The following is a 14,323-nucleotide window of genomic DNA, read 5'->3' on the forward strand; positions in this document are numbered from 1 at the left end:
GTCCCAATGACTGGGGGAGGGTCTCCATCCAACAGAGAGAGGGTCAGCTTTTCGGTCCTTCTCTGCCACCTGCTCCTCATGACCTGAGTCTGTCGGCCCCCTTTTCTCCCTTTCTCCCCTTGGCCCCTCAGTCACAGTTATCGGAACGGGAAAGAAGCGTAATCGCAAAAAGGCGATAAAAGGAAGAAGGAGCTAATTCTCACCTGTCCAACGCACACATACCTGGGATACATTTCACAGGAATCCAATCAAAAGCACCTTGTGAATACGTCTCAAAAGCCATGCCTGTCCTACCAAATGGTTATGGATAGGGCTTGACTTTAATTGATACACGGGTGCCGTGAATGGTGGAATATTTGTGAATTTTGATTTTGTAGGGTTCCCCCCTCCCCCCCCATTTTGGAGCCAACATGGGTTTCCGTCTCCTGTCCTAAACATCTCCATAGGGCCTCCTGAGGCTCGTGTGGCCGGTGGTACGAAATGGGTAAGACGACCACGGGCTACTTAGCTGGACGATCTCTGCACTTGGATCCTGAGGGTGTGAGCTCCAGTCTGGCTCTAATGAGGCTTGTGACGCTGGACAAGTCGGTGCTCCTCTCGGGGCCCTGGCTTTGTCATCTGTGAAGTTGGGGGGGGGGGGACTAGCTGGCATCTCCCGTTCTGATTGGTTCTAAGACTCACGCCTCTGGGATTTCATTGGTCCTCTGCGGAGCCGGACACACAGGCAGTTTCAATAAATGGTGGCGTAGTGAATAAACCCGTGACAGCTGGATCCCACCCTGAGCCTTCCAGCTTTGCTCTTGTACATCTTTGGGACACCAGGGTACCGCGCTGTCTTTGGGTCGGAGGGGCCTCCCCCTGGCCCCGCGAGGGGCGAGCAGACGGGACGGATGATCTTCCTACCTTGTTGAGGGTGTTGAGGGCTGCCTGGGCTGCTGTGAGCGCCGGTTCCGCTTTGGCCAGGTCGTCCTCACAGTCCTTCTGTTTCTGCTTTACCTCCTGCATGATGAGGGCCACCTTCCGCTCCTCCTCGTCCGCGATGGCTTTCTCTCTGCTCACCTTGTCCGTCTCTATGCCCACCACCCGGATCAGCTTGTCTGCGTCCTCGTTCTTGTGTCTCACCTCCACTTCCTGGGTGGCCAGCTTGGCTTTCAGATCATCTACCTGCGGCAGAGAAGCGCTGGGCTTACTGGGAGCAGAGGGAGTTGGGACACGGCCCTGGGGGTCCGACCCTATAGAGGAAAACGGCCAACTGCTGAAGCGAAGGCGCCTAAGCTGAGCTCTCACCTGGGACCAAGCGCCCTGACCCCGCGGGCGGAAAGGGGCACTGGACTCTCTCTTCTTCCTCCCTCTATGGTAAATGTGGCGGATGGAAGATTCTAAGCAAGATTCTCCCTCATGCCCACGTGACTTAGGCTGCTTCCCACGGCCATTGGTGCCTGCGTCTCATAAAACTCCGCCTGCCTCGGATACTACTTGGTGCAGAGCGGGCCTGTCGTAAAAAGCAGTCGTTGTCTAATTGGAACTGGCCACCGTGAAGTACACCGAGAATTTAGCAAGTTACAAAAAGTGAGTACGTCCCGTGCATCCTGAAAGACTGAATGTACGAACACACAGCGGCCAGGCCGCGTATCAGAGTAGAACGCTGGCCCACAACTGCAATCTCCTGGTGACCAGGAGACCAACCCGTTATCTACAATAACCAGCTCAGGAAGCCAGACTCCCGAATACGTCACAATCCAGGGAGACAAACAGACAGCAGCCTCTGCAGCAATCGGCCCCGGATGGCCAGCACTTGGTTAACAACGGACGACTTCCTTAATTTTTGCCCCTGCTTCCCACTTAGGAGCAGCCAGAGAAAGTCAAACACGCTCCCCCCACTGATCACACAGGATGCCCACTTCTAGGGAGCCCCCCTCCAGCTCTGCAGGCCACCAGCCTCCATCGGGACACATCTGACACCTTTCCTTTCTGCCCACCAAGAAGCCCTCCCACCCCGTGGGCTGCCTTTGAATCTCTGCCAAAAACCAGGTGCCCGCTGGAGCCAACTCTGCGTAGAGAGCGTTCACTTGGTCTCATTGGTTTGGTCTTAGTCTAGTTCCGCAGTCCTTTCAGGAAACAGATGACCAGGTTGACACGGACCCAGTGGCCCAGACCAGAACCCAATGGGCTTTCCCCATCGGGCCTCTGAATTCATATGCGTTTGGAGGAAGTAAAGAAGCTCACCATGGAGGAAACCGTTCATTTCTCTGACCCCCTGGAGAAGGAGGCATGGTTTTCTATGTACAGTCTGTTCCGGAGAGTGTGGTGGTTCTCGGAGTGTGGTTCCCTGCACCACCACCGACAACAGCATCCCCTGGGTACTTGCCAGAAATGTAAACTCACAGGCCCACTCCAGACCTACTGAGTCAGAAATTCTGGAGGCGGGCCTGGCAATCTGTGTTTTAACAGGCCCTCTGGGTGAATCTGGTGCTCACCTAGGTTTGAGACCCAATGGCCTGGTTTTATGGCCCTTTCATCTGCAGAAAGAAGACTCAGATCTGTTTATTTCTGGGAAGTAAAAAAAAAAAGCCATTTGTATTTGCAATAGGGCCCATAAACTTTACATCGCAAAATGCCCTCCCGCCTCTCATTTTTCTGCAGTCTATTTCATGCAACAACCCAAGATTACTTCAGAGCTCCTGGAATACGTCAAACAGATTCAAATGCTTTATGATACAAAATGCATAAGGGGAAAAATAAAACAGAGGCTTAGATGCTGCTGATAATTCCCTTTTCATGGCAGATCAAAAGAAAAGAAAAGGAAAGCGGGGGGTGGGGGGGGAGAAAGAATGCTCTTTAATTTTGTGTATTCATGGAAACTGGAGACTTTTTGTTAACCTCAAATGAAGCCCTGCTCCCGAGAACAAGTCTTATATTCCCGTGCTGGAAGGTTAATCCATTTCTAAATCCCACAGTTCAGCTGCAGGGAGTTATTTCTACAAGGACAAAGATGCAATTGTAAATCAAAATGATTGAACCACATAATCACTGCAGTCAGCAAGCACACCAGTAACTTTTTGTTCCTTTTTAAATCTGGGGAGATTTGAGAAAATTGGAGTGGGTTTTTTTTTTTTAATTCTGTTGTTGTTGTTTGTCTGTTTGTTTTGTGGCTTATAGATAGGGTGTACGACCTCAGGCCCAAGGTAAGCAAACACCAGCACTGTGGATGGGAGCTTTGTAGCTCTCGAGTTGTGACGAGAAGTGACACAAGGGTCCCGCCAGTCAGAACTAGGCCGCTCCCCACAAAGCTGAAGAGAGGGCGTGAGTCAGGCTCGTTTCATGGCTCTTTGGCAACAGAACAGGAAGTTTAAGTAGGTTAGAACAGGAAGTTGCAGTAGGTCAGAACAGGAAGTTGAAAGAGGTCAAGTTAAAATTTCCTCTTCTCTTCGCCTTTATTCAAAGCATTCGAGCCCCTCCTTGGATCTCTTCCTCTTTAGACACCCACCCCCGCCCCAGATAGGAGGGTCAAGGGGGAGAGGGACAAAAACAAGGAAGAGACCCTCTCTTCAGTCTTGCCAGCTCCATGAATATAAGTGGGAGGGGAATGTCAACTGAGTGGAGTGCCAAGAGGCTGGTGGTGAGAGACCGTCCTCTCTCCGAGGACCAGGAACATGATGCCAAAGAGGAAGGCCAAGCTTCCTGGGACCTTCTCCTCAGAGCCACAGAAGGAAGAGAGAAAACCCGGGATCATCAACAGCAATCCCTAGTGCGCAGAGTGTTAGAGGCCCAGAGGTCTTTGCCTTCTTACCCCCTGGGTCCTTCTGGTCACCCACCACGTTCTCCCATGAATTCACACTTCATGTAGGCTTCTCTTCTTAGACGTAGTGGTTTCCCATCTGCAGTAGACGTCTGTTATATTTGTCTACCTAATAAAACTTCTCATCCCTGTATTGGAAATACAGTTTGAATTTCCCTTGGGAAATATTCCCTTCCCTAGTCCTCGTGGTTTGGGTGGGGCTGACTCCAAAGGTGGTCCTTTGATCCTCACTTGGCCAAGGAGAGTGTCGAAGTCACAGAGAATGGTTCACGTATGGGCAAACCAATGACATGAAGAGGCCAATCAGAGCTACTGACCATTTACCCCAGGAACTTGCTATAAAATCCTGGGAAAGATGAACTCCTCCTTATGGTGAAGTTGCAAAGCAGGCAGAATAGAAGTCTGAGGTTGGTGGGGCCATGGGGCTGCCTGCCTGGACAGGGACATTTAGTGAGAATCTGGCTCCAGCCCTGTCAAAATTAAGCTCTATCTCTGAATTCTCACTTATATGAAACAGCTTATTTTATTTTTGTTGTTGTTTTTCCTAGACCAACTTCAGCCGGATTTTCGTCAGTTGCCATCAAAAAGATCTGATAAATATATCATGTAATCTCATTACCCCCCCCCCCCCCCCCCCCCTGCCTTTTCCTTTTCTTCTTTTTTCCTCTTTTTTTGCTAAGTGAATTTGAACTCATTTTTTTTTTTCACTTGTACCAAAAGAGTCCTGATGCCTACATCATGGTAAATTACTGAACTGTCAACTTCAGGTAAATTTGGTGGCCTGAGATTCTTTGAAAGCCCAAGAAAGATTGAATTTAAGAGTCTCCAGACGAACAGACTTGGGGAGTAAATCTTAGATGGAGGAACTGGTAACGAACTGTAGGCCTCTCATGAACATTTCTTCAGTCCAACAGCCCTTCTCCCTCATGAGTACACTTGAGCTAGGTATAGAAGTGAAGGTGACAGTGTGTCCTGAAGATGCCAGGAGATGGCGTGAGACCCAGGTCAGGGGTGAGGGTTCTGATGGTGCTAAGAGAAGGAACAGAAGTAACACCACCCTCATCTGAGGCAGCAGCAAAGACAGAAGATGCCACCCAAAGACCCAGCGGAACCAGCCACCCTCAGCAGAGACAGTGAGAGCTGGAAGACCACACATGAAGCCTCACCGGCTGCCTCCTGAAACCACCACCACCAAGATGCAAAGGGGCAAAAGACCCTTCACACGGAAACAGCCCCAAGGTAGAACTACACTCTGAACTGACTGCCCTCCAGAGACTTTTTTAACCTGAAGTGACCAAGTCGACCAGAAATGTAAGATTAAGAGCTTCCTATTCTTTTTTTTTTTTTAATTTTTTTTTAACGTTTATTTATTTTTGAGACAGGGAGAGACAGCATGAATGGGGGAGGGTCAGAGAGAGATAGGGAGACACAGAATCTGAAACAGGCTCCAGGCTCTGAGCTGTCAGCACGAGCCTGATGCGGGGCTTGAACTCACAGACCGCGAGATCATGACCTGAGCCGAAGTCAGACGCTCAACCGACTGAGCCACCCAGGCGCCCCAAGAGCTTCCTATTCTTAAACAAAAAAAATTTTTTAACGTTTATTCATTTTTGAGAGAAAGCAGGAGAGAGCGGGTGAGCGTGGGGGAGGGGCAGAGAGAGAGGGAGACAGAGAGTCTGAAGCAGGCTCTGAGCTGTCAGCACAGAGCCTGATGTGGGGCTCGAACTCGGGAACCACGAGATCGTGACCTGAGCTGAAGTCGGACGTTTTAACCAACTGAGCCATCAGACGCCCCGAGAATTTCCTACTCTTAAACAAAAAAGACAGATCTGGAGCTAAGTCAAATCTCGGTATAGAAAAATAAAGTGGTGTTTCTGACCAGGTGAGTCTAAGCGTGAAACTGTGTCTGAAGTTTATAAACTTTAGATGACCATATAATTATTAATTCTTGTCATTATGATCATTATCATCGCTGCTCCTAATATTGTGATCGTTGTTAAATAAATCTGGAGTCCATCTGAGCCAGAGTGGTGAGATTCATGTAGCCCACTCCCGCTGGATTATGAATACCAAAATCTGTCATAAGTGGGTAGTAGGATACTTATACAATATAATTCAAGTCATTACCCTTGCACCAAGATTATGGGGATATACTTAAGGCTTTTTTCTACAAAGGAACACTTTCAGATGAAGGCTTTACATCAGAAGCCAAGATAGCATTTTTACAAGAAGAATTATCCTCATAACCATCCATAAGTATGAAATATACACCATGTAAACAGTATTGGGGGGCCCACCCTCCATCCCCGCTCTAAGCTTGTAGGTGACTCGTTTGCTTGGTTGCCTAGCCATCTGTCATCTACCCATTTATCCACACACTTAGAGAACACCTACTACGTGCCAATGAATCCTGGTGTCTGCCCTTGGGTATCATGCTGCCATGATAGTGTGGCAGGACATATACAAGAGAAGAAACATAATGTCGGGATGGAACCACAGTGAATGGAATGAAAATCTTCTCACAACTTAGAAGGGGCTTCTGCGAGTGGAGGGAGCAAACCGTTTACGTCTTGACAGTCACAAGCTGGCGAGTCAGGGGCACACATAAAGACACAGAGATGTGAACTAGCTGTGGAGATTTGGGGCAACTCCAACCAGTCAGTATTGCTGAATGCCAGGGTACAATGGGGTCGAAGGGAGGAAGAAAGGATGGCGAAAGAGGCAAGGGTATAGTTTGAAAGTTCTAGAAAAGTTCAGAGAGTCTGAAATGTAATGTCTAAAACATTAGGGTCCACATTAGAGAAAACTCAATGTTTTGAGCGAAGATCAGTCTGATAGCCGGACAGGGGCTGGTCCAGAGCTGTGCTGTCTAGTTTGGGGAATGAGCACCTGAAATGTGGCTTGTCCCATCTGAGACGTGCCGTAATTATAACCGCACACACACTAGTCTTTGCAGCCTTGTAGGAAAAAAAACATATTTCACCAATAACTTCTTTATACATTGCTTACCTGTTAAAATGATAATATCATGGATGTATTAGGTTAAATAAAATGTATTCTTAAAATATATGATAAAATTAGGTAAATTTAAGATCTAATGTTAGAATGGAAGCCACAAGTTTCCTTTTACTTCTTTTGATGCAGTTAATAGGAAACTGAAATTTGCATTTATGACTTGCAAGATATTTCTCTTGGACGGTGGGTCCAGAATGTTGGGAGAGGCTAAACAAAATGCCATTCATTCATTCAACATTTCATGCATGCCCCCTCTGTCCAGGTAGTGTTTTAGGCATGTGGGACACATCAGCAAACAGAACAGATAAGGATCCCTGTCCACGCAGAGGTTGTCTGACAGATGGGGATCGACAACAAAAAGTAAACACAACCAGTACGGGAAAGAGGCGAAGTCAAGCCCCGTAGGGACCTGGGAATGGGGTGGGGTTGCAATTTAAAATGGGGCCATCAGAATGGGATTCACTGAGAAGGTGACATGTGAACAAAGAAGTCGAGATGAGGGAGTGAGTCGTGGGGGTGAGAGAAGGAAGAACACGCAGGGAGAGGAAACAGCCAGTGCAAAGGCCTGGCGTGTCTGAGGGAAGAGCAAGGCGGTGGCATGGCCGGAGAGGAATGTTGCGGGCATGGGGCAGCGGAAGATGAGGTCTGACAGTCTGCAGGGCAGGGTGGGAGAGGAGACTGGGGCGCCACTTTAGCGAGGGAAATGGGGGCCATCTCAGGGTTTTGAGCAGAAAAGTAACATGCTCTGATTCCTGTTTTGAACGGATCACTCTGGCTGCTCCAATGATGACGGACCCAAGAGGAACAGAAGAAGAAGCAGACAAGTGAGTTGGAAAGGTACTGTGGTTACCCGGGTAGGATCAGTGGCCTGGGTCGGGGGAGTAGCAGCGTGGGAGGTGCACAGTGGGGGGGGTTCGGGACTCGTCTGAAGTTAGGGCCAATGGCGATTTTCTGATGCTTGGGCACAGGGTGTGTGTGTGTGACAGAGAGAATTGAGAAGGGTCAAGGATGACCCCAAGGATTTTGGCCTGATGAGTGATGCGAGAGGTTGCAGGTGAAGCAGGTTCGGGACCAGGGAGACACTGGGAGTTCCATGTATTGAAATGACCTAGGTAAGAAGTGTCTGAATCAAGACATAGAAAACAGGGATACAACAAGAGGGTACACTTGAGACACGTTTAGGAAATGTACAGAAGTTGTTAATTCTTAAATGGGAAATGAGGGACGGGGAGGAATCGAAGGTAACTCCCCGCTTTCTAGGGAACTGGGTAGATGAAAGTATCACTCATCGAAGTAGAGAACTTTGAAGGAGAAGAAATGGAAATTGATGCCAGGACTGAAAAGAATTCTCCACTCTCCACACGCAGGTAGAACTGGGTTCGCCGAAGGTATAACCAGTCTTCTCCTGGGACGGTTGGAGTTTCCAGAGGACAGGGAGGGGAGGGAGAACAGGGGCTGCTAAGATGACAGTATTCAGAGGGCACCATACGTCAGGGGTGGGGGAGGAGACAGGAAGAGGAAGAAGTGACAGATGTTAAGAATCTGCATTCCGGGATTCTATCTTATGCTGAGTTCTAGAAGTTCAGAGATTGAGGGTACTGGAAACACTAGAAAGTGTTGGGAGAGAAGATGTGACATTTCCACAACCACAGTACATATGCCGGGTAAACTGCTAGGCCTTTGGCTTGGGTCTGTGTCCCTCGACCTGCCCTGCACTGTAGCTCTGGGAAGGGGGTGTGGTCATGGCATAAATGGAAACCAAGAAGCATCATGGACAACTGGCACGTGTCATTGGTGGACAAACATTGAGTTTGGACCAAGCTCACCATGCCTGAAGGCACAGAAAGAAAAAGATAAAAGGGTCTTTCTAGAAATATAGGACAAGGATGGGAAAACCATGTAGGAGGCTAAGAAGAACACAGTTCTGCAAATGACGTGCTCCCAGATCTAGGGAAAACCTGGAGAAAGCGGTCCACCATCGTTGGTAGGATGGTTTCTGTGACACCGTTGCAGGAAAACAGGCTGAAATAAAAAAGCAATAGGATGCATTGGACAGGGAAAAGGATGAGATGGGGAAGGGCTGTTAGGATATTAAAAATGTAGTAGCATAATTAAACCCTTCCCTGTAAGCGTAAGAAGCAGAAGCAATATTACACAGTACGAAACTAGAATTGTCCGGGATCAACTTGAAAGGCTCTCTTAGAACACAGAGGGAAAAAAAAAAAGCCAAAAGAATGAGATCAGTGAGTGAGAACACAATAGATGCGGGACACAGAGAAGCCATCCGGCAAATCATTGCTCCTGGAGGAGAGGCCAGGCCAGATGAACAACATCAGATAACAGAAGACAGCTTTTTCTGAGCAGAAGACATTCTATGTGAACAGATGGCAAGGGATCACTGCATCCCACTAAATGCACTGAAATCCTCTAGACCTGTTACATCTACCGTTCAAGAAACAGAAGTGGGGAGAGAGGACAACTCAGAAGAAGCAAGTTGAATAGCTAGTCCAAAGGCAAAGCTCTGAAACAATGACAATAAGTGAAAGGCTTAGGTATCCGTAGGAACACGTGACACCCATGGATCAAACTAATCACAATTTTAGTTTAATGGTGCAAATGCATGAAAATGACACCACCTGAATGAGAGACTGCCTCTGCTTCTGGCAAACAGAGCACACAAAAAAAGGGCCATCAAGGGACTGGCAGTGCTTGATGGGCATAAGCAGGGGCAGAGAAGGTGCCAGAATTGTTCCCAATTCTCAAGGGAAGAACAGGAAATTGAAACAAACTCGTTCCCTTTGGAAGAGGAAGTAGAAAAATCTTACCAGGACAGGACAACAGGGGCCTTCTTTCGATGGCCAACCACTTAGGGACACATGAGGAAATGCAAGAAATGAGACAGGATTTAAGAAATTAGGTCCCAATGGTGCTTTGACAGATGACAGAGTAAGACACAAAGAAACCAAAGAGAATCGGTACAGTTCGGCAACCATGTCTTTTTGGTTTTGGAGATGGAGGGGAAGTGGACTGGAGAAGAAAGGAAGGTGGCAGAAGAGGAGGAGAGGGGTAGCAAGCAAGAGAGAAGAGGTGCTCCAGAGGATTCCAGCATCAGTAGGTGGCAGCAGACCAGACCTGAAGGGGACAGCGTGCCCTTCTGCAGGGAGAGCTCAGCCTTAACTTCTGGAATGGTTTCTGGTGACTCTGAGGCCTCTGGGGAACCATAAGTGATTTTCAGGCCTGGACTGTGATCTCTCCAGTTCCCCGGAATGGGGTGCTCCCGCTCCCTCTCAGTGCCCCGCATGCACAAGCCATGAAAGAACACTACCCACCTGGGCGGAGGTGCTGTGAAGCTTCAGCAGTCCGTTCTCGAGACGCTCCATTTTGGACCTGAGCTCTTTTCCATGTCTGCGCAGCAAGCTCTGGTAGAGTCTGATGAACTCCAGGAATGACTTAGGGGTTGTGTAGTTGTAGCGTTGCTCGTTGCTCAGATAAGCCTGGGACATCTGGTTGACGCTTGTGTGGACAAAGGCCATGAACTTGCTAATCGACTGCTTGACTGTGGGCTGAAGGTGAAGAGCAGGAAATCAGAGTTACTGTCTGGACGTGAAGACTGGCGGTGGCGGCCCACCCTGCTCATTGCCTCGCTACATGGAAGGTTTTGCTCCGATGACTCTATCCAAGCTTGAACTTGAATCCTGAAACTCTGGACATGGAATTCCTTGTACCTGAGGTGGAGAGGATCTTGACAAGTGTCTCCTTTGCCCTCTTACCTCAATGCCTTCTGTGTTCTGCAAGAAGCGAAGGCTGACAGACTCCAATGCCTGCCGAGGCCACTCGTGGAACCAGTCGATGGCTGTGCAGTTCACAATGGCTGGAAACTTCCTGCTGCGGACCCTCAGCTTGTTCCCCACAGGGGAGAAACAGAGAGTCACCTGAGAAGTCATAAGGGTGGGGAAAACCAAGAAGGTATCAGAAGTTCTCACAGGGAGATAGCTATGGCTTTAGGTTCTTTATTTCCCGGAAAGTTGGGAAACACATCCAATGGAGTAAAAAAAAAAAAATCTGTCAATACCACCCAGGCTTCTCACCAAGAAATTAAGAAAGCTGGGACTGCATGAGGCAAGAGGGAGGCTACTGCCCTTGAATCAGATGAGAAGGGAAGCCTTGCAAAATTGCTCAGGCTGAGAAAGTCACTCCACCCACACTGCCCACTCCCAGTACAATCAAGAAGGACAGCTATGTCCAAATTATCAATAGAGGTTCTCGTGAACGATCTCTGGTCTGCCTACCCGGCGCAGTAAATCCTTCTATACCTTCAGTTGTCGTCGGACCCGATCTATAAAGAATTTCCAGCAGTTCCCTCTGTTGTCTACCAGACCTTGACTCTTGACTTCATTCCTCATGTTGTTTATGATGTTTTCAACTTCATCATCGGAGTAGAGGTCTGGGATCTCTCCTGGGAGAAATGGGACACAGAGGGGCAGCTTTCGCATCTCTCTGCACAATGCAATTGGACATGAGAGGTTATCCAACTTGGGGACACAAGGCCTGTGATTTTTGTGGCCATGCCCCACCATTCCTGCTGGTGAAATTAAACAGACACTGTATCTACTCCAAACCCAGGGCAGAGAGATGATACTTGAAAGAATGGAACAAGCTACATGGCACCCTTTTGTCCTGGGCCAGGAGTTCGTGGCATGAGAGCTTTCAACTGTCTATGTCTTTTACTTAAGGAATTTATTTACTAATTATTGTTAATAAAAAGTTTGTTCCCAAGGAGCTTAAGATTTGGTAAGAAGAATAAAAGAGATGTAAAATACTTATAAGACCACAAGTGAAAGGGGGGGGTAACATACAGACAAATCCGTATATTGATGAAAAATGAACTACCCCTTTCTATTAGAGCAGAAAGGGAGAGAGTGGGAATGGCGTCAGGGAACTTAGCATATGGTAAGTATGACATCTTAAAATCAATGGGGAAAAAAATGAACATTCAATACACAGTATTAGGAAAACTGGAATCTGAAACAAACAAACAAACAAACTATGGTTGGATCCTTATATTCCACTGTATGCTAGGATAAATTCCAAATGAGTCAATGACTTCACCATAGAAAAGAAAACCATAAAAATGGCAGAAGAAATGAGGGAAATATTATATGACCTCTGAGTGGGGAAGGACTTCCTCATTGTAACTCAAAATCAGCATGTTTTAAAAGAAAGATAAATTTGATATATTTAAGTTGATATATTTTATGTAAAAGTATACGTTTGGTATAAAAAACAGAAACAAAACAGCATGGTGAAAACATAGGCAAAGTATAATAAGATCAAAACCAAAGAACCAATGAAAATAGGTTTCTCAAAGCAGACAGACAAATGGCCAGCAGGTTCATGGAAAGGTGCTCAACACAATTAGTTATCAGGGAAATGCAAATGAAGATCACAATGAGATACCCCCCTCACACCTGTTAGGATGGCTATTATCAACAAGACAAGAGATAATAAGTGCTGATGAGGATGTGGAGGAAAGGGAGCCCCTGTGCACTGTTGGGAATGTAAACTGGTACAGACACTATGGAAAACGGTATGGAAGCTCCTAAAGAAATTAAAAATAGAATAAGTACCATGGGATCCAGGAATCCCGCTTCTGGATATATGTTCAAAAGAAAAAAAAAAAAACAGATCTCAGAAATATCCATACTCCTCTGTTCATTGCAGCATTATTCACAGTAGCCAAGATCTGGAAACAACCTAGGTATGCATCAGTGGATGAATGGATCAAACAAATGTGACATATATAGGAATATTATCCAGGCTTTAAAAAAAGGAAATCCTGTCATTTGCAATAACATGATGAACCTGGAGGGCATTATGCTAATAAGCCACAGAAAAAGAAAAATATTGCATGACATCACTTACATGTAGAATCTAAAACAAACAAACAAAAAACCCAGTCAAACTCCTAGAAATAGAGTAGAAAGTGGTTGCCAGGAGCTGGGGGGTGGAGGAAATATGGAGAGTCTGGTAGAAGGGTACAAACTTTCAGTTATAAGATGAATGAGGCTTTAGGATCTAATGTATAACATAGTGGTTATATTTGATAACACTGTACTATATCATTGAAATTTGCTAAGAGCTGGAACTTAAATGTTCTCATTCCTCGAGTTTTAAAAAGAAAATAGGTGTTTAACTCTGATTATAGTTAAATAGTTAATCTCCTTAATATGTAAATATTATAATGTTACATATAATAACATTATATGTAAATATGTAAATAAAGTCTCCACAAATAAAGGAAAAAACCAATAATTCAACTGTAGGACGTGGATACAGAAGAGAGCTCACAGTACAGGAAATACAAATACTTCTTAATATATGAACAAATGCTTTAGCCCACTCATAGTAATAGAAATGTAGTTTAAAACAATGCCTCAATATTAATTTTGCAAGACTGGCAAAGTTCTGAAAGTTCAATAAAATCCTGTCTTACACAATATACGATGAATAAATCTTTTAAAAAATCCTAACTAAATACATAAAAATACATGTATGATGACCAAGTAGAGTTTGTCCTAGAAATGCAATGATGGTTAGGTATTAGAGAAATCTATGAAAATAATCCACTATGTTAATAGATTAAAGCAGATAATTACAATATTACCATTACAAAGACACATAACATTTCTAAAATACTGGTGGCAAACTAGGAATAAATAAGATTTCTCTTACTCTATCATAGATGTCTATTGCAGACTCATTGCAAACATTATACCTAAGAGTGAAATACTAGAATATTCCCTTTCAAATTGGGACCAAGACAAGCATGATTGCTATTATGTTTCCTAGTCAATGGTATATAGGAAGTCCTAGACCATGCAAAAAATCAAGAAAAGGAAAATGTAAAACAAGAGTTAAGACAATCATAAAATTATTATTGTTCAAAATCTAATTTTCTACATAGAATATCTAAGAGAATATACACGTAAACCATCAGGACTCACAAGCACATTTAACAAGCTTTCTGGACATAAATCAGTATTGAAAATAAAATGGCATCTCTATACTCAAGCCCCCCAAAATGTTACTTTATTCTTTTTTATCTTTTTAAGGAAAGATTTTATTGTTTTTGAAGCAATCTCTACACCCAACGTGGGGCTCAAACTCACAACTCCGAGATCAAGAGTCTCATGCTCTGCTGACTGAAGTGGCCAGGGAAGAGTAAAGGCTAAAGAACAGCCATGACATTTCTGAAGAAGAACCAGTGGGAAGGATTTTCCCTACCAGAAATCAAGTCTCCTAATAAAACGAAGTTAATTTGGGGCACCTGGGTGGCTCAGCTGGTTGAACATCTGACTCTTGATTTTGGCCCAGATTATGATCCCAGGGTCGTGGGATTGAGCCCCACATTGGGCTCCACACTCAGCTTGAGATTCTCTCTCCACCCCTCCCCTTCCTTGTGCTCTCTCTCTCTCTTAAAACAAACAAACAAACCAAAAAACCCAAACC

General features: G+C 45.8%; 1 protein-coding gene across 2 annotated transcripts in view; it reads right to left on the minus strand.

The window, feature by feature from the left end:
* Positions 1-14,323, minus strand: part of LOC125927583 (dynein axonemal heavy chain 9-like) — a 170,665-nt gene that overhangs the window by 105,909 nt on the left and 50,433 nt on the right. Inside the window, exons 1-4 of one of the 2 annotated variants that reach the window (XM_049638084.1) lie at positions 11,128-11,293; positions 10,585-10,746; positions 10,144-10,377; positions 904-1,164 (exon numbers count right to left, since the gene is read on the minus strand). In XM_049638084.1, coding sequence (XP_049494041.1) covers positions 904-1,164; positions 10,144-10,377; positions 10,585-10,746; positions 11,128-11,217 — 747 coding nt within the window. In that variant the 5' untranslated portion in view covers positions 11,218-11,293. Of the gene's footprint in view, positions 1-903; positions 1,165-10,143; positions 10,378-10,584; positions 10,747-11,127; positions 11,294-14,323 lie in introns of those variants that run through there. The other variant, XM_049638085.1, reaches the window with a different exon arrangement.

This window comes from Panthera uncia, chromosome E1 (genome assembly GCF_023721935.1).
Source record: "Panthera uncia isolate 11264 chromosome E1, Puncia_PCG_1.0, whole genome shotgun sequence".
Lineage (NCBI taxonomy): Eukaryota > Metazoa > Chordata > Mammalia > Carnivora > Felidae > Panthera > Panthera uncia.